A 19,665-nucleotide genomic window follows, 5' to 3' on the forward strand; every position below is an offset into this window, starting at 1 on the left:
GGTAGCTACGAAATTTTATTATTGGTGACAAATGGAGTCATTTACCATATGTCTGAGGGACTGGGGCATCTTTCTGTAACACCATTTTGGGTAAAGAATTTAAAAAAGGGGTTGTCTATATAAATGATGCTGGACTTTTTTTTCAACATTTTTGACTTCTCCCTCCTTTTGTCACGTAAGTTACTAATTTTCACCTTTCTCCCTCTCCTTGTCGCATGTGACGTTATTTGTCATAAATGTATTCTGGTGAAACAATCGGTGATGTCACACTTTTTGTTACCCTCTGTTTTCTTTGTCACAATATCATCCCCCCTCCCCTTATGTGTGGACAACCGCCAACAAAATCTTATCTCTGTTGTATTTGGGCGGGGAATATATTTTAGTAAGAGTGATATGTATACTTAATATAGCAGAAATTTTTAAAAATGTTTTTTTTTTGTAACAACTTCTAATATTGTACAGTTTTAACAATTATGAATGCTTAAAATTTTTGAAGGAATGGGGAAAAAACTTTTTTCCTAAGGACCACTAAAACTTATATTCCGCTCTCCGGGGTGCACATATTTGTATATCCAGATCAGTGGACTGCAGTTAATTTCGAATCCTGTATATAAAAATGAAAAAAAAAAAAAAAAACCTAATAAATAAACATTATTTTTGAATGTTTAATTTACACATGTCCCAAAATCATTTTTCAGTTATATGCATCATTTGAATAGTGCCCTCTTGTGAGAAAAAGTTAACAATGCATAACTTGCATGTACAGTTCAATTACTTTCGGTACTGATTTTATTGGTTTTTAGAATTTCAAATGTTCTTATCTGTACCTACCCTTCTAATTGATTAAGGAAATCATAAGTTAGGGACATCTTTCCAAAGTAAAATTTATTCCAATTTTCAATTAATTTTGAAATTTTTCTTTTGAATAAAGTGAGTTTAATACCAACTAATAACTATTAAGTTTTAGTTTCATGCTTTTTTTTTTTTTGTTGAAATGACTGCAATTGAATAATTTTCTCACTTCAGCATTTTTCGATGATCGATGATTATCACAGGCTTGAAAATAAAATATATTATTGATATAGTCTTGGTGTATTAAATATTCTTGAAGAAAAGTTCAGTCCACTTAATGGATGTTAGAAAATAACTTTTTTCTTTGATATTTTAATATTTCATGCGAAAACATTATTTCTATTACAGTAAACTCACGATTATCAGCAGCTGTGGGATTATTCACCGGTCCTTTCACATTTTTTTTAAAAACTTGTGATTGTGTTATTGTTTGCTTTTAGATTTCACATACATTTTTCATATTCAATGTTAGGAAATACAATGCAGCAATGTTTTTAGATATAGTTGAAATGAATGTGAGAGTGTTGTTAATTTTTTTTAGCTATTGTATACACTAAATAGTTTTTTACCTATTATTCGGATTATCTGCAGTTTTCGCTTATCGGTGTGACCCTATTCCGCTGTTAATCAGTAGTTTACTGTATTAAGTTGATTTTAAAGTTTCAATCATAGGAGCCAAAAGGGAATCTTGATTTAATTTTGCATTTGTGAAGCAATGGGCAAGTATGGTATGAAGTAGTACTTATCAGACATTTTATAAGCAAATGAGCTTAGTTTAAATGATTTGTCACAGCAACCTAAAATTCCTTCAATGCTCATACAGAATTTGTACTGTGACTCTTTAAATTATTGACTGAATTTAAGTGAGCAAATACCCTCATCACAAATGCTAGCTCTTTTCAACTATGCATTTCAAGGGTGCCTATATAGGGGGGCAAGTGGGGGCTCAAGGCCCCCCCCTAGAAATTAGAGCTTCCTTGCTTTCAGTACTTTTTTCTTTGCAAAAATGTAAAAACTTTCTTCTCCAGCCATTAATGAATAATTTATTTAAAATGCCAAACTTTAATAACTCTAATCTATACTGAAATCTGTTTCTATGGGGAAAATATCCTGCTGAACCATGGGGAAAATGTCTAAGACCCCCCCCCCTTTTAAAATTTTGCATATGGCGGCCTATGATGCATTTAGTTCATTTTTGATTAAAATCTAAATTGTTGCTTCAGTAACAATTAAACCATATTATAATATCCTGGAATTTATAAAAATTTACCAAAACTTGTCAAGGGCGTGCACAGAAATTTTGTGGCCTGTCGCAAACGAATTTTACAGACCCCCCTTCATATTATTCACCCCTACATTGCACCACTCATTTAAAAAAAAAAAATTGGGCACCCTTCAGGTTTGGACCAAGGCCAACAGGTGTCCCTTCTCTCCCCCCCCCCCCCCCGTCCCCTGTGCACGTCCCTGCTTGTAGTCTGCTTTTGATTCCTGTTGAATTATCAATATGTTGCTATTTGAATTTATTCATGCAGAAAAATAAGTCCCTGACTTGCTTATTTAAAGCTATTATTAATAGTAAATCTAAATGATTTCTTATTTTGATCAGAGATAAATACCTGGTAACTTATTTAGTTATATGCATTATATCATCATTTTATTCATTCTATCATCAGGGGTTCCCAAACTGGATGCTGCAGCTCCCTGGGTTACTGTCGAAAGAAGCGAGGGGTGCTGCAAAGTGTCTATGTAATCAGTAATATGTACACAATAGAGATATACTAGGCTGGGGTGAGAAAATGAAAATTCTTCAAAGTGTGCCATTAGTCGGAAAAGTTTGCAAACCACCCCTGCCTAATATGATTTTTTTTTCTTGCAAAAATATGGAAAATGTGTGAAAAGGCCTGAAATCTGATGTTAATTTAGAAAACTTGTTGATTTTCATTGCTGGTAAATTTACAATATACAAATCTTTATGCAGTATTTTAGAAACTGTTGGCACATCCAAAAATAAATTAAATAAAGAAAAAAAAATCAAGGGGGAATATGGTTTATTTTATTTTATTTTTGTTTGAGAGTGGGATGGCGGAAAGATGTGTCTCCAAATTTCCCCAACTGAGCATGCTATTGCCAATGACAATGAATTGCATTTTTCTGTTATAGTAGAAGACCATTATAACGCACACCTTTTGGAACTAGAGGTTTTGACGTAATATAGATCATTTCACAAATTTTGAAAATAATATTCAGAATATATCAATATATTTGCACATTAGACTAAGTTTTTACTACAATAAATATTAAAGCTCAAATTATGCAATTTAATACATCTTTTACTGTCATCCACAAATCAAACTGTTTCATAATCAAAGAAAGTGTAATATCCTGCACTTTTTCTAGCTTCGTGGTTTGCATAACAGCTGCATTTACAAGAACAATCTGGTACTTTTTTGCTTTGAATATTAATTATCATTTAAAATCTTTGAATTAAGATGGGAAGATGAAAAACCATTTCAAAATTTTGTCAAAGAATTATTTGCAGAGCGAAATAGAGTACTTTATTTAACCGAAAAAAGTTATTGTTTACTTCTGAAAAATTCTGCGTTTTATAAATAATTGCATTTTTTGGTTGGCATTATAAAGGTATTCATTCTACTGTATTATCTAAATTTTTAGTTGGGAGTTTTTACTTAAGATTAGTATATTACAATGAATTTTAAATTCAGTTTGAATTAGCTGTAGTTTCATTTATTTCTTGGTTCAAAATGAATATTTTGTTTGGATTTTGAATTTTTTCTTATTTTTCAACTTTAATTGTTGAGAAATTATTTGACTTTTCAGCATTAATTGCTCTAGGTTTTATATAAGTTTTAAGTTTTTCATTGTTAACAATAGCAGATGTATGATATATGACACCGTCTGATACACATGCGCCTACTAATTGCTTGGTTTTAAGTGCTCCAGTACATTCGAGTGAGTGGGTCTCTGCCAAAAGCGGATCCAGCTTTACGTTTTGGTGCTGAATCATTATCGGAGGTGTTCAAAGTGCAATTTTCAGGTTCCAATAGGTGGGCTAAGGTAAAAGTTACAAAAAAACGTCCTTGAAATGCAGCTTTAGGTAGTGTTTGTTTGCTTAAGGGAAGAATGAATGGCCAGACTCTCTCCCCCCCCCTCCCTTTCCGATCTGTGCCTGACCACTGAAGAAGTTTTTAGAAATATCGTTAAAAAAAAATGCATAGCATTTACAGATTTGGGATCTTATTAAAAATGAACAAAACTGTGAAAGGTATTTTTCATGTACCTTTCTGGATTCTCTTTGAGGACCATATGGTCCCCTGGCTAAGGCGTGGTGACACTACCACAGAGTATTTCAAACAAAAATGATAATTGGATATGAATTTTTTATGCAGATGTTAGAAAATATCAGCATTTTGATAACAGCAAATTTTTGTAACAGTTCATACGAACATTTTTGTATTTAATTCAGAAACACAGAAATAACTAAAATCCAGTCGAACCTCCATATATCGAACTTCCACATATCAAAATTTTCTATGTATAGAAATTTCAGCAAATTTCTATGTTCATTACATAGAAAAATTGTTTCTATATATTGAAAAAATCTCTATATATCGAAATTTTTTCGAGACATAGGTAGATTTTTTTTTTCACTTCAGACTGTTTGTCTCATGAAAAATGAAAATTATGTTCACTAAAGGTTGCTACGAAACTCATAAGGAATCTGGGGTTGAGGGCTGTGTAGATAGTTCGTTGCTTCGTTCTGGAGTTCTTACATTCCCTCAAGTTTATTTCAGATCTAAGTTGTAACCAGTAACGCTGTAAAATCAGTTTCAAGTTATCCCTTTTGTCTGTTGATTATCATTCCTAGTTTTTTAGCTTCAGTATAAATCATTCAAGTAAAGTAGATTGATCTTTTACTTTTCTCTCAATTACACTGTCAAAACGAAACCCCCATAATGTGGCGAATCAAGTTAATTGCAGAAGAATGAAGATGTATGACGGCGCAAAAATGTAATTTCTGTTATTTTTTTTATTTTTCAACTTTCATTTAATCTGTTGCTCGTATAAATTAGAAATTGGGTTTTATACACGAAAATTAGCTTTAATTTCAGTGATTTAGGAGATTTGTACGATAAAATAAGACCGTTTCTATATATCGAAATTTCCATATATCGAATTTTTTTCCGGAAATTTGCCACTTCGATATATGGAGGTCCGACTGTATATTTTAATGCAAAAAAAAAAGGTTTTTTTTTGTTTTGTTTTTAAACATAGTAGATGTAAAAAACCTGTCAAAAAAAAAAAAAAAAAAAATCTATACCCTAAATTAGTTTGCAAAATTCTGTTATGATATAATCAAAATTTTCTTGTAAAATGAATCTGATGAATGGGAATGGAATATTTTTGGCTGGCGTGGGAAATTTTTATATTTTTGCAATGTATATTTTTTATCTGACTCAAAATTTTTTCTTTCTTTCCTTATAATAAAGAAAAAAAAAAGGAAATGTGTGTGTGTGCATCCACCAGGTCCTCCAGATGGGTCAATCGCTGCCCTCTCCCAGTTTTGAAACATTAATGTTTTTATTAACATATATGTAGACTTTGTTTTTGTTATTTTCTGAAAAAAATTGCATTGAGAACACACTCTTTGTCCCAAGATTGAGTTTAAAAATTCAAATGTGTGTTGGTATATATGCAAATAAATAAAAGGAAGGGGAGGGGATATTCTTAATTGAGTGAAATAAAATAAAATAAATGAAGATTTTTTGATGGAAAGGTGTCCAAACTTTTGTCAAGACTTTTATTCTTAGCTTTTTTTTATTTATTATTATTATTATTTTATATGTGTATAATTAAATAGTTTAATGATAATAGTGTAATGATTTAACTATATTAAGTTAAAAGAATAATTTGATGTTCACTTATCTTTTCATTCATTTAGTTTTTTGGTTTACAATTTTTCTCTTTTTTTTTGCAGCGTATGAAGATGATTATGAGGAAGTGCCTTCTACTCATATGCCTCATTTGTTATCATCCTCAAGCTTAATTGAAGCAACTATTGGAGAAGCTGTTACATTCCCTTGTGATGTCGATGAATTAGGTAAGCCTTTAAATGACATTTAATCTACTGGATGTGTCACTATTCCCTCCAGAGTTTGGCAGGTTTACCAGAATAAAAATATTATATCAATACAGCAGCGTCGTAGATTTTAGTAGAGGATGAAACTTTGCAAGTTTTAATTCCAAAAATCCTATATGTGAACCTTTCACAATGCAGCTAAAGTCAAGGCTGAAATCAAATTTTTGTTTCACTTTTTGTTGGCTCTGTAACACATCACAATCAATGGTAGCAAATGCAATTGTGATATTTTAACTTAAAGCTTATAAATCACTGAAACTTGAACACAATCTTTGATATAACCCCATAAAAAAATAGTCTGTCAGGTAATGAGGGTGTCCATCTTGTTGTAAAATGAAGGAGAACTGATCGGGACATTTTACAGCAAGTGAAACAAGATTTAGACTTGATAATCTGCTGCATCAATAAAGGTTTGTCTATCAAGCATTTGTGAATCAAAACTTGTACTGTTTCTTTTTCCAATAAAGCTGGTGATGTTGCTGCAGTATGTTTGTTTTTATAAAACTTTCAAAACGCAGAGAGAATTTTAACTAACCCTTGATATTGTAATAACTTTTGCTTGAATATGAAATGAAAGATATCTAGTTCATTTTTTGAAGAAGTATAAATTTGATGCTGGCATGTAAACAAGCAACTGTCTTCTGATTTATCTTTCTGGATTATTAATTTCATAAACGAAAAAAAAAAAAAAAAATGCAGACTTTTCTCAATGTTTATTATGCCTACCCCTCACTATTCTAGCTAATTTCCACTTGCCTCTGAAAAGCTGCAGCTAAAATTTGACCTAGCTTGACCTTTACATTTTCCAATTGGTTTCAGTATGACCTGATTTGTTATATTTAAAAGTCATTTGCTAAAATTTTGATACAAAATTGAAACTAATAAGTCATAATTATTTTTTCCCATTTTTTTTCACTCACACACATTTATGCACATTTTTCTTTATGTGTCTTTTTATGTCTTTATTTTCGAAAGTCTTTTTGCATTATCCCCTGTTCCCTAAATGTATTCTTATTATTTTCAACTTACTGCTACCAGACTACTTAATTTTCACTACATTTTCACCCTGTTCAATTACTCAAAGATCTTCAACAGTCAAAACAAACCTTCAGAATCCGTCTGATATTTGATTCGTAATTTTCCTTTTTGATTGCATTCAAGAATAGTCTTAGAGCCCCTAAATGCGCTTATCCGCTTTTCCTCTTAGATGTACAGTAATAACAGCACACACTTTCCCTTTAATTATTCAGATGTGTGATGTGTTAATTTAATCATGTAATTTAAACCTTTTAACATTTTTTTCTTCAATATATATTTTTATTATGATGGAACTAATAATTACGTTCTCTCCTCTACAGGTGTTTATGTGCTTATGTGGAAAAAGGCACCAAGCCGGCTCTTATATGCTGGAGATCTGAGGATTTGGCTGGATGATCGTATAAAATTGAACAAAACTTCTCTAGTGATATCTTCTGTTTTGCCCAAAGATAGTGGGGAATACCATTGTCAAATAAGTACCATTCCACCCTTGGAATTGACTCATAATTTAGATGTTCTATGTGAGTAGAAATTTCTAATTTTGTATATTATATTTAAAAAGTGAAAGCAAATTTTAAATTGAAAGTTAAAAATGAGATGCTTAAAATGATAATTTTTAAACGCCAATTTGTTTAAGCGCAATTTGCTCATTCAACAAACCCGCAGCTTGCAGCCAAGGGTTCTTGAATGTATTTTTAGTTTTTGTTGTTCAAGAAATAAAATATAAGCTGTGACAGGAAATTTCTTGATAGAGATGCAATATTTTTACTTGTCACCATTGACAAAGGTAAACAAATGATTATTTGGACCGTAAGATCCAATGAAAGTACTGTTGTATTTCAGAAAAGAAAGGGCTGCAAACAATTTTAAATTTGATCAGAATGGTTATTAAGATGCACACTTTTTATTTCAGTCGGAGTTTTCATTTTCTTTTTAATGTTCAGTAACAACTTATCTGATTAAAATTAGTTACATAAGGAAGCATTGAAGGAAAATTGGTTTTATTTTATTATTTTTGTTATCTATTCAGGTATAAAAAAATTCTTGTATTTGCCCCTCATCAGGCGATTATAGGTTTAAGCTCGCTCTTACCGCCCAGAGAAAAATATTTTCTGGGTGCTTGGAGGGTAAAACTATATTTGGGTAAAATCACACAAGCACTGTTTTAGTGAAAAAGAGATGATTATGGAAAGCTAAACAATAAATTAACATATGAATCGAGTGGCACTAGAAGGGCAAATTTGTGGGTGGCCTTGGGCTCCACAAACTGCTTCTTGAGATACTGCCACTTATTTTCCCTATTTCATCATGGACCCCGTTACAATTTTAAAAATAGGTTGGTTGGTAGTGAGTAAGAACCTAGTGTGCATGCAATTAAACACAAAATAATGATAATATATCTGTGCTGTCTTAATATGTTTTATATTCTCATTTTCGCCCATATTTTGGTTAATGATATGAGTGTAATTGTGAATCAAAAATTTTATTATATACTTAGAGGGCACTAATACTGTTAAAATTGCATTTGAAAGTTCATCAGCATGCTTTCTAAGCTGTTAACTACAAAATATTCAATTTATAATTAAAGAATCTTGCTTCGTGGAAATTCACTTATTGCAGTTAGTCAAGAGCTGTGAGAATTTGTTTAATATCTGTCTGAAATTAGCCAACACAGTTTTCTTTTTTGCACAAAAGAAACATATTTTGTTTACATAAATCTATTTTTTAACATTTAAAAGTAATACTAATTGTATTGCTCTGAATCGCATGGGCTACTTATATAAAAGACTTGTTGAACCCTAGTAGCACAAAAAACCGAACGACGTAGAAAAACTTTCAAAAACAATATAGAACTATATTTTCCCCGACGTCGAACTACTTAAAAACTTGCCACTTCCGTTACGTTCACGAATATCGGCCATGAACATTCAGGAATAACGGTCCTGAATATTCAGAAATAACGGCTCTAAAACCGATCGACGTAGAAAAATTTTCAAAAACTACATAGAACTATATTTTAACCGACGTCGAACTATGTAAAAACTTGCCACTTGCGTTATGTTCACGAATATCGGCCCTGAACATTCAGTACTAACGGTTCTATATCGTCGCCCTAATTGATGACGATATGAGGATTGCTATGAGGCGACAATGTCATTTTTTCCTTTTTTTTTTAGATACAATAATTTATAAATAAAGAGTTTTTACACTTCTTTCAAAACATATTCATCATAATTGCGGTTGATGTTATTAAGTAAGAAGGTTTTGTACTATTGCTCGGCACAAGCATGCAATTTCATACATCAGATGCATTTGTGTTCAAGATACATGAAGCTTAAGCATTTTCCCGATTTCATTCATGTGAAACAGTGCTTTCTATTTACGTACTTAAAGTACAATGAAATATTAAGAAAAAGCCCTTTAAAAAAAGGAGAAAATAAACTTTTTAACCCAATATTGAAAGAAAATTGGCCTTTTTCTAAAATTCTTAAATGAAAAAAAAATTAAGTAAATAATTAAAATTTAATAAATAATAATAAATAAAATAGGATTAAATAAGACGGTTAAAATCTTTCACGTTTTGTAAATATGATGGCTTTTTACATTTTGCAGCACAAATTTCAGAAATAATTTCTGCCCAACATATTTTTTTGTCAGAAAATAAAAAAATAGTAAAAATAAAGCTTTCTTACAGTAAAAAAAGTCAACCTCAAATTCCAATAAATACAAAATAATCATTAAATATATTTTACTGATTATACATAAATCACCATAATATACCTATAAATGACATCTTCAATAAAACAATAACCACATCAGTAAAAACAGTAGAAATAACAGAAAAATAAGAGTATACTTAAGTTTTTCTAAGCATGAGCCTACAACCTTAAAACTGAAATTGTACTTTTTCAGCAATGCCTTTTAGTAGTAATTTTTAAAAGCATTAACAGAGGAATGCAGGTTAAGGCTCTTAGATTTTCTTTCATGCAAGGCATGAAATTACTTAGTAGTTTCTCAGCTTTTGGGGATCAAGTTGTTATTCAAGAGTCAGACTACTCGTAGCAAAATACAATATCTTGCCTAAATAAAGAGTAGAAGCAAAACTATTTATTAAAATATTTATTAAAAACAAATTAAACAGAACTGGTTTACATAGTATATACAGGAAACACTGCATCAGCTGTAAATATATGAAGTCAATTAAACACACTCAGGTAAAGACCAGAGCAACAAAATCTAATCATCCATTCACCATAGAGCATTGGGATTGTTTGCAGCACTCAATCCTTTCCACACATGAACACTTCAGAATACTTAACCAAATCTTGTTTTCACATATTGAAATAGCATAGGGAGCACAAGCTGAAAAACATATAAGAATTAAAAACATTAAACTTTTTTTACTGTACAAAATAATAAACCATCAATTTTTGACTGTATACCGAGTAAGAACAATCTGTTTTTAGATAGTCACAGGGGAGAATTGAATTAGTCATGTTGATTGTACCAGTAATGTAATGTTAAAATTGCAAAAAATGCACTTTACTTTGAAATAGTATGAATGGCTCAGCCAAGGGGTTTTGGAGTCAAACCTCCCGAATAGAACTTGCAATTTCAACACATATTGCAGGGTTTAGTTTTTACCACGACATGGGGAAAACTAGGTTTTTTGCAGGTAGAAACTGTGGTGAAAAACCTAGAAAATATTGTCAGCCTGCTTAATCAGGCAACGGTAGAATGAATACCCTGTTTATATGAATAAAACCTCTAAACCTCTTGGTACCGAATATTTCTCCACAGAAGCAATATTAAAGATCCCCACTTAATCGAATAATTTCCCCCAATAATCAAATAATATTGATCAGCTTTTGTTAATATTTTTGTTGAGAAAAATTTTGAATCGACTAGATATAAGCTAAGAACAGCTATTGATGTAAAAATGTAAAACAATATTTTTCGCTATCAACAGGAGAGGAAGCATTCATTTTCCATCAAAACAACTCTTCTGATCCATCTAATTTCTTTTGTCGTTGCTATTACAAAAAAAAAAAGCGCAGCTGAAAAATTTGATAACAAAAAGAAATATACACATTTCAGACAGTAATAAATTGATAAATACAGTACGCTCTTAATGTCACGAAATCGAAGGAACAGTAAATATATATAGGTAGTTTTCGACATAACAAGGTCATAACCATAATAAAATAATATTATTCTAAAAATCAGTCACAATCACTAAAAATAAGTGGAAATATGTATTGAAAAAAAAGTCTTAAAAGAATAACAATTGAAATTTTTTAAATGAGTCAAAATTAGAGAAAAAAGAATGCTCTAGTGAAGTAGCAAATTTTTTGACATTTATGCATGTGTACAAAAGAAAATGTTCAAAATATTAGTGCAATAATCGACTTAAATGCAAAAAATTTTTTGTAGTCACAGGATGTAAATATACATCAAAAGTATGAACTAAAAAAAGAATATTCACAAGTTTTGAAATGTAAATGTTTAATCATTAATTTATTAATCTTTAATCCATGATTTAAAAAAAAAAAAAAAAAAAATTAAGCTTTTTTGGCACCTAAATATGTCACATTTAATAACATTCCTTTGAGTTACAAATGGAACTAAATTTAGTTGTCTTCGTAGCATTGTTAATTTCCTTTTTTAATTCTACCAACTGTTACATAAGGAAATTTTTATGTAATAGAGTTATTGGCAATTTTTTAAAAGTATTTTTAAAAACAAACATTTGAGAAAAATATTATCAAATACTCATTGATTAACCTCATTAATATCTATATTTATGCATAACAAATATTGCAGTAAATACAAATTGATTAAAATAGACCCAACTTTGGCTTTTGCATACTTTTGGACAGCTTATTTTGACAGTTCTGGACGGTATAAAGCACCGGTTCTGTCCTAAACCAGTTTTGGACAGTCCAAAACTCAACTCTGTTTCTCAGGACTTACATTTTCTGATGCTGCCATGCTCTAGAATGAAAACAACAGTAGATAGGCTTCCACGGAATCATTCCTCCCCCCCCCCTCCAAAAAAATAATGAAGGGTGTGATAAATTTTTGGAAACATTTCTCTAGTTGCTTCGAGACAAAAAACTGTGGTTTCCTGGAAAAATTATAAATGGGTTTGAAAAATATTCAACATTACAAGGTTTTGATTAAAAAGTCTTCGACATAATAAAAAATAACCTCAGGTAAATACGCAAAATCGAGGGGGAAAATAATTTTGTCACATCAAGGTCTTTGAGATATCGAAGATCAAGACATCGAGAGTATACTGTATTGAGTGGAAAACAAAGCGAACAAGGAGGTAAAAAAGGGAGTTCAGAAAAGTGATCCCAAAGACCTCAAGTAAGGAATCCAATATCACAGAATTTTTCAAAATATGGTGTACTGAAAAAAGATGCCAAAACATAAATTTCATATTTCTCAAGTTGTTACCTTTTAATAATTTTAATACGTACTTATAATATATTTTTCTAATTATGAAACTATTTTGTTGCTTACTTAGCTTATTTCAAAAGCTTTTTACCAAATGACATTATTTCCTATATATAGTTATTGATTAATTATTATTACATTGTCAATTTAGAAAGGTAAGGAAATTTTCCCTACTTAATGGAAAATATTTCTTGGAACCGACAATATTTGATTAAGCAAGAGCCGACAGTACTATTAACCCCATTTCATTTTCTTGAAGGCAGTGACTTATTATTCTTACTAAGCAGGGTTGGCTTTCTGCTGCCAGAAACGGGTTATAACCGGTAAAAACAAAAAATGTCTGTTTAATAGTTCAAGTAATTACTTAATCATCATATTTGTTTAAGTAAACTAAAAAATGCAACCCTTAAGTAAACTAAAACTTGCCAGCCCTGCCCCTTATATTTATATTTCTATATTACGAAGATTGAAGTAAATATGAACTGATTAGATTACACTCTGTTTGTGTAAACATACTTTAGGACAGTTTAAGACACTTTTGGATGGTAAAAACCACCTGACCTGTCCTAAACCAGTTTTGGACAGTCCAAAACCCAAACCTAGTTTGGTCCCTTGCAATTGCTACATGTTAAATCCTCTACTTGGTATCATTCAGCTGCTTCAAAGTTCCCTTCATTTAAAGAAAAAAAATTTGCATTTATAAGTTGCGAGGGAGGGGGGTCACACTAATAGCCACACCTTTTTCCTCAAAAAATCATGCACTGAAGTTTCCACTAAATTTATTTTATTGAATTACTAGTTACAGTATATGTAAAAACGACATAACGTGCATAAAGTATTAAAAAAGAGTTTAAATTCTTTCTTTTTTACTCTACTTTTTAATTACTCTTTAACACTTTATTTGTATTTTATACACGTTCTGTCGTTTTCACTCATTAAGTTTTTCGACAGCTCTTTTACAACTAGTTACAGTAATCTTTGCCTTATGGGTCAGTATGGGACATAATGATTTTGATAAAAAAAACCGATTGATAACAATAACATAAATCAACTCTGGTTTTTCTTTTAACTCCAAATTTTGTGGGGGAAAAGGAAATTTTAGTTAATTTTTTTCCATTTTTGAAAAAAAAGGTCTTATTTTATACATTGTTTCGCTGTTCCAAATCCAATCTGAAATCCCTTTAGCCTAAAGGACTTCGCTAAAAATGACTAGGAAGCAAGAGGTGTTTTAACTTTTTTTTCCTTTCAGTTGAATTGATTGAGCGTAAAAGTGATGAAAGCGCTGCTTCTATCACGGCTATAAAAATCTTTAAAATTTTACATGCCTTGCCGGGCATGTTTGTCTAAAAAGGTGTCTAATAAGGTTTTCCTTATTGTATATCAATGAAAGCATTTGAATTTGTCGTATAGCATTAATCAGACGAATTATTTTTATATAAATTAATTAAAAAAATGGTTTCAATAAATAGTACATAATAAGCCGTCATTAAATTTAACAAAATTTAAATTATATAAAGGGAAGGATCACTTCCACGCAAACCAGAAACAACAGACTTAAAATTAATTTTGAGCTCCAAGTAAGGATACGGTAATTTTTCAATCAAATACGAAATAATAAAGTTAAGGAAAAAATATGAGATCAAAAATTACATGCCAAGCCAGGCATGTAAGAAGAGTAAAAGATTTATGCCCCATCGGAATTTTTACATGCCTTGTGCATGTCGGGCAATATAATTTGAGCCCTGGTTCCTACATAAGAAATATTATGAAATGTCTAACTTTAGGGTATACATTTTGTTTAAACCTGTTTTTGCGAGACAAAATTTTTTGAAGGGCTGCAAAGCAGACCAAATTTGTGTTTTGAATTAACCACTGAAAAAGCGAATCAGGAAATTATAAATTTATCAACTTATGCCAGATATTATTTTGAAATGAAATTAATTTAAAAGAAACCTAACAAATGTTTCGAAAAGGTACTATCATATCAAATGACTTAAGACAACCTCAAGTGCGCATATCTCTACAAATTGCTGGAATTGTGTCATTGTCTACTCTTTGGTACATTCCTCCTTTCCTTAGACTAAATAGGGAGTAGAGAGGTACCGAGTACTCTGTAACTACTCGGCACTCAGCCAAATTTTGCTCAGATACTCAGCTAATACTGAGTAGTTGTAAAAAAATCGAATATTGGTTCAAGATAGAGTTGACAATTAATAAAAAAAAGTGCAAACAGATAATATAGTGCAATCATTTACAATTCAAATTTACAACTCAAATTTAAATTTTGAGAATAATGAGGTTTGTTATGCTTCAATGAAGTAAATCTTTATTTTAATGTCACCAAAGTTAATAAAACTTATTTATTAAAAATGAGACACAAAAAAGGCAAGTATAGAAAATATGAAAATCCTTTTGGTTTAAAAATAAAAGCAAATAAATCATTTTTTTAAGCAAATAAAACATTAAAAGCAGAAATGTGCAGGAACACTGTAGACGTGTGTTTTGGCATTACAAGGAATGCCTTTTTAATCCACAAAATGCGAGTTTATGTGTTAAAAATATCCGACAAAAGTCGGATATTTTTGTAGGATGTCTTTACATTCATTAGCTCACACTTTATGCACTGAAAAAGACGTTCCTTGCAACACAGAAGCACGAGTCCGCAGGATTTCTGCACATTTGTACTTTTAACACTTTTTTTGCTTTAAAAAATTATTTACGTTTGGCAACTAGAACTATTATAGGTTGATATAATTTGTTTAAATTCCAACTTGATTAATCATACCTTTTATTTATTTGCTTTCTTCTAATTTTAAAAATAACATTTTTGTAAAATTTTTGACACAAGCAAAAGTTTTTAAATGATGCAAAATTAAATTTCAGATGAAGTTTTGTTTTAAAAACTGTTATATGGACATGGAGGTTTATACTACAGTTCCAATGAGTTCAAAATTCATCATGTGTTTGTCTGTGATTCTTCTTAAAGTATATTTGATACTCAGCCAAGTAGTGACAGGTTGAGTCAGTGGCGGCTCGTCACTATGGGCCGGGTGGGCAAAGCCCACCCAGAAAAATTGTACACCACTAAATAGATCATGTCAAAATAACGTTTAGTATTTCGCTAAAAAAAAATAAAAATAATAAAAACAACAAACAAACAACGAATTGGGGACATGAAACACATTTTAAATCTCTAACACTTTGCATATCGCTTCTAAAATGTTAGCGTTTCGCTTGCAAGCTCTGAGAATGATTCTTGGGGCTGCGACTGGTTTGCCCCTCGATTGACTTGCCACACCTCCGCACCTAACCAATCACGACGATTCAATTAGACACCAAAACGGCAAGTCCGTGTCACTCCGATTTCTGCTGTGTGGGCTCCCGCTCCCTAGCCCTCCGAACAATAGCTTTACCCCCAACAGCAGTAGAAGGGCAATAGGAGGTGGGGAAGGATTTGACACACGTCACTTGTACGAAACAACAGTTCGAAAATGGGCAAAAAATGACAAGCCCACTGAATGAAAGAAAGTGCTCTTATCGTTTTCCACCGTCCTTCTTTTGTATTTGTCTTTAATCTTAAATTTCTGTTAGTATCTGGAACTGGCATTTACCATTTTATGGGTTCCCTCCGATTCTACCGCATCGCATGCGTGCGTATTTTTATTTATTTTTCTGTTTGGAACTAATATGATCGGAATTTCTGAATGAAGAGTTTGTTTTCGAATATACTAGTTGGTTTTGAGTGTGAAAAATTCTGAATTGGTCCGAAACTTTTACAAAAAAACTTCAATTGGGCGAGATCTATTCAATTTTCTTTTTTGTTCTGATATTTGGCAAAAGTAATAAGTATTAATCGTATAATAGGTCTTATCGATATGTGTTTTCTATTCTGTAGTACTCTAAGGCGGAACAAACCTGAATTATTTCAATTTGATCCGGTACATCGCTTTAAATCCTTAAAGGCGTAGGGCCACATAACCTCAAAAATGACCAAACTTTTCGATTTTTTATTGTTTGTTTTAAAACTTCAGATTGTTTCAAACTTTATGAAGAAGAGGGTTTCCACGCTTAGTTTAATTATTTAAAAAGTTATTAACTTTAGGTCACTCACACTAGGTGCGCTTTTTCTTGATTTCGAACTGTTTTTGAGCAATCATGAATTTCTTATTGTGTTCACTTGACCGTTGAATGACGTATGCCTTTGATTTTATTTTTCTATTCTTATACTGTTGGCCCCACTTAAACGAATACCGTCGGTTTCAAGAAATATTCGATTAAGCTGGGAAATTTTATTTATCTTCCCTGGTTGACAACTTTTGCTTAAAACGTAATAATAAATCAATATCTAAGTAATAGAAAAAAAATTTTTTTTGATTAAAAAGCGTTTTAAATAAGCTAAGTAATCAACAACATGTATAATAACTAAGTATATATAATACAAGTACATATGAAAATTATAAATATGCAACTTACAACTTGAGGTATTAAATCTACACCTTTTTTCAGTTCATATTTTTTGGAGAAAGTCCATAATAGTGGATTCCTTGCTCAATGTGTTTTGTGAACAGTTTTCTAAATTCAATTACCGCGTTTTACGTAATCAATAATTATCAATTTCTTATTTTCTGCAATGTTGATATTTTGTTGTGTTTTTTAATTTATTTATCGACTGTCTGTTGGTAATGGCATTGGTAACTATAGAAGAAACTAGATAGAATAATGGAAATGTTTTGATGGAAAATTAATGTTGTTTTTCCCGCCCGTCGTTTGCTGAAAAATGCTATTTTAAGTTTTTACGTCAGTAATTGCTCCTATTTATTTTTAACGTATTCAAAAAAATTTTCAGCAAAAATATATGTGAAAGCCGATTACTATTATTCGATTTTCCGAAGAAATTATTCGATTAAGCGGGGATCTCTAACATTACATCTTTAAATTTGGTTCCTAGAGATTTTACTCGATTAAGCGGGGCTGACAGTAATGCAGGCATCCATGTGCCTCGGAATCGAATTATTTATTAACGACCTTCTGGACTTTACACAATCCTTTTTACGCGAAAAAGGTATCCAGCACATAATATCCAGCATCCAGCCCCAGGCATTCATTTGACTTTTGACGTCAGGAATTCAAAATATGGTTGCGATAAAAGCCATTAGTAGAAAAAAGAAATTCCTCCTATCGCAATTCGCGATAGTGAAAACCATACTTTGAATTCAAGATCTCAAAATTTAAACTTTTAAAAAACTGATATATTCTTCAGTGTTTTGATTTTATGAAAGGGCATGAAAAATAATTATTGGTAAATAAGTAAGCGCATACAAAGATTCCAAAGAATTACATATTTTATTGAAATGTTTTACAAAAATGCTATGAATGTGATGTGACCCCTAGATATTGTGATGTAGTTTCACACAATAAAAATAATTAATTAAATTAAATAATTAATTCTAATTTTGATGTATGAAGAATGCACTAGCGATTGAGGAAACTGTGCTTCTGGAAAAAAAAATAGTAACCAATTTTGTAATTTGAGATAAGGAAGCATGCTAAAACGAAAGTTGAAGCTTCTGCGTGATCATGTGCTCGTGTTGGCATCAAGAGTGTAATGTAGTAGTTTAATTAATGCTGTGTGTTGTTTATTACTAGTTGGCATGGGGTGGGTGTCTTGCCATTAAATTTAGGTTATTTACCTTGAATTTTCAAAAAATGCTCAAGTGGATATTTTTCTAAAACAATTTCAACTTTGAAATAGAAGAGAAGTTAGAAATGAAACAACTGCAATAAAGACTATCTTATATTGTTCAGCATTACTAACTGCAGTCCTCTCCATTGTATCTGTATAAATATTATTGATAAAACTTTATACAGCGAGCCCACCCGCTAAATTAAGGCACGAGCCGCCACTGGGTTGAGTACTCGGCACAAGTGCTACTCGGTAAGTCTCTAATAGGGAGAATTCTCAGAAATACAAACACTGGCGCACTTAAATACAAGACGATTCTTTTGAGTAGTTCATTGATAGTTAAGAATCGAATTTGAAAACTGATAACATTAAAAAATGTCATGATAACAAAGAGATTTTAACATGCAAATGAATAGAGAAAATTGGGACTGAGGGATTTTGATACTAGCAATAAAGGATTGATAACATTGACCCCAATCATATAAGGCAGAGACTACTGTACATTTTCTATAATATGAGTTCTTACCATTTTTGTCCGGGTCTGCAGCAACATTATTGCTTGTTGAGTATATCCCAAAACTAACTTTCCTGCATTTTCCAAGCACTAACTAAGTAACAAATCTGTAACAGATAAAGAAAAATGTATGCAAACAACAGAACTATCCATAAACTAAACACACACACACACAAAGGGGGGTAGGTACTTTACATAAATGAGACAAACATCAAAGTTAGAAATCAGCAAAAAATCCTACTGGTCCTTCGGTTTAGTCAACAGCAACATTATTGGTCCGCTTTAAATTTAACCAATAAATATGTCTGTACGTAAAATTATTTATGCTTTATGATTGTATTTATTAAGTAATCTTTACTAATAATGAAGCTGAAAGTCTGTATCTGAATCTCTGTCTATTACGCGCATAGCGCCTAGACCGTTTGGCCAATTTCCATGAAATTCGGCGAACACCTCAAAGTGATTTTTTCAAAATTCGATTTTGTTCTTTTTCTATTCCAATTTTAAGAACATTTTACCAAGCAAATTATAATAACGTGGACAAACAAATGCCAACAATGTGTGCCAAGTGTCAAGCAATTGACGAGGAATTAATCATCCATCATTTGAAATATACAGGTGAACCAAATGACCTTTTAATTTTCTACGACTGGCATAGCCATCCGGGTACCACTAGTTTTAAATATAACTTTCTTTATTTTTAGCTAATTGATTTGACATTAAATAAAGCACTATATTCAAAATTTGTTTGGCAATAAACATTTAATTTTTAAACAGTCAAGTTTAAACAGTCGGAAAACCAATTTCATTAATCAACCCTTAAAATGGGCTACCAAAAATTTGATAATTTAATTTTGCTATTTTTACTTAGTTTCAAATGCTGAATAAAATGTGGATGATTCATATAAATTATGTACAGCGGTTTGAAAAAAAAAAAGTCAATGAATGGTTTAGCTA

At 31.2% G+C, this 19,665-nt stretch overlaps 1 protein-coding gene across 1 annotated transcript in view; it reads left to right on the plus strand.

The window, feature by feature from the left end:
- The window catches only part of LOC129224856 (roundabout homolog 1-like), a 264,554-nt gene that overhangs the window by 224,430 nt on the left and 20,459 nt on the right, over nt 1-19,665 (plus strand). The window contains 2 exon segments of the mRNA XM_054859403.1: nt 5,849-5,971; nt 7,369-7,569. Coding sequence (XP_054715378.1) covers nt 5,849-5,971; nt 7,369-7,569 — 324 coding nt within the window.

Source organism: Uloborus diversus, chromosome 6 (genome assembly GCF_026930045.1).
Source record: "Uloborus diversus isolate 005 chromosome 6, Udiv.v.3.1, whole genome shotgun sequence".
NCBI classification, from domain to species: Eukaryota; Metazoa; Arthropoda; class Arachnida; order Araneae; family Uloboridae; genus Uloborus; species Uloborus diversus.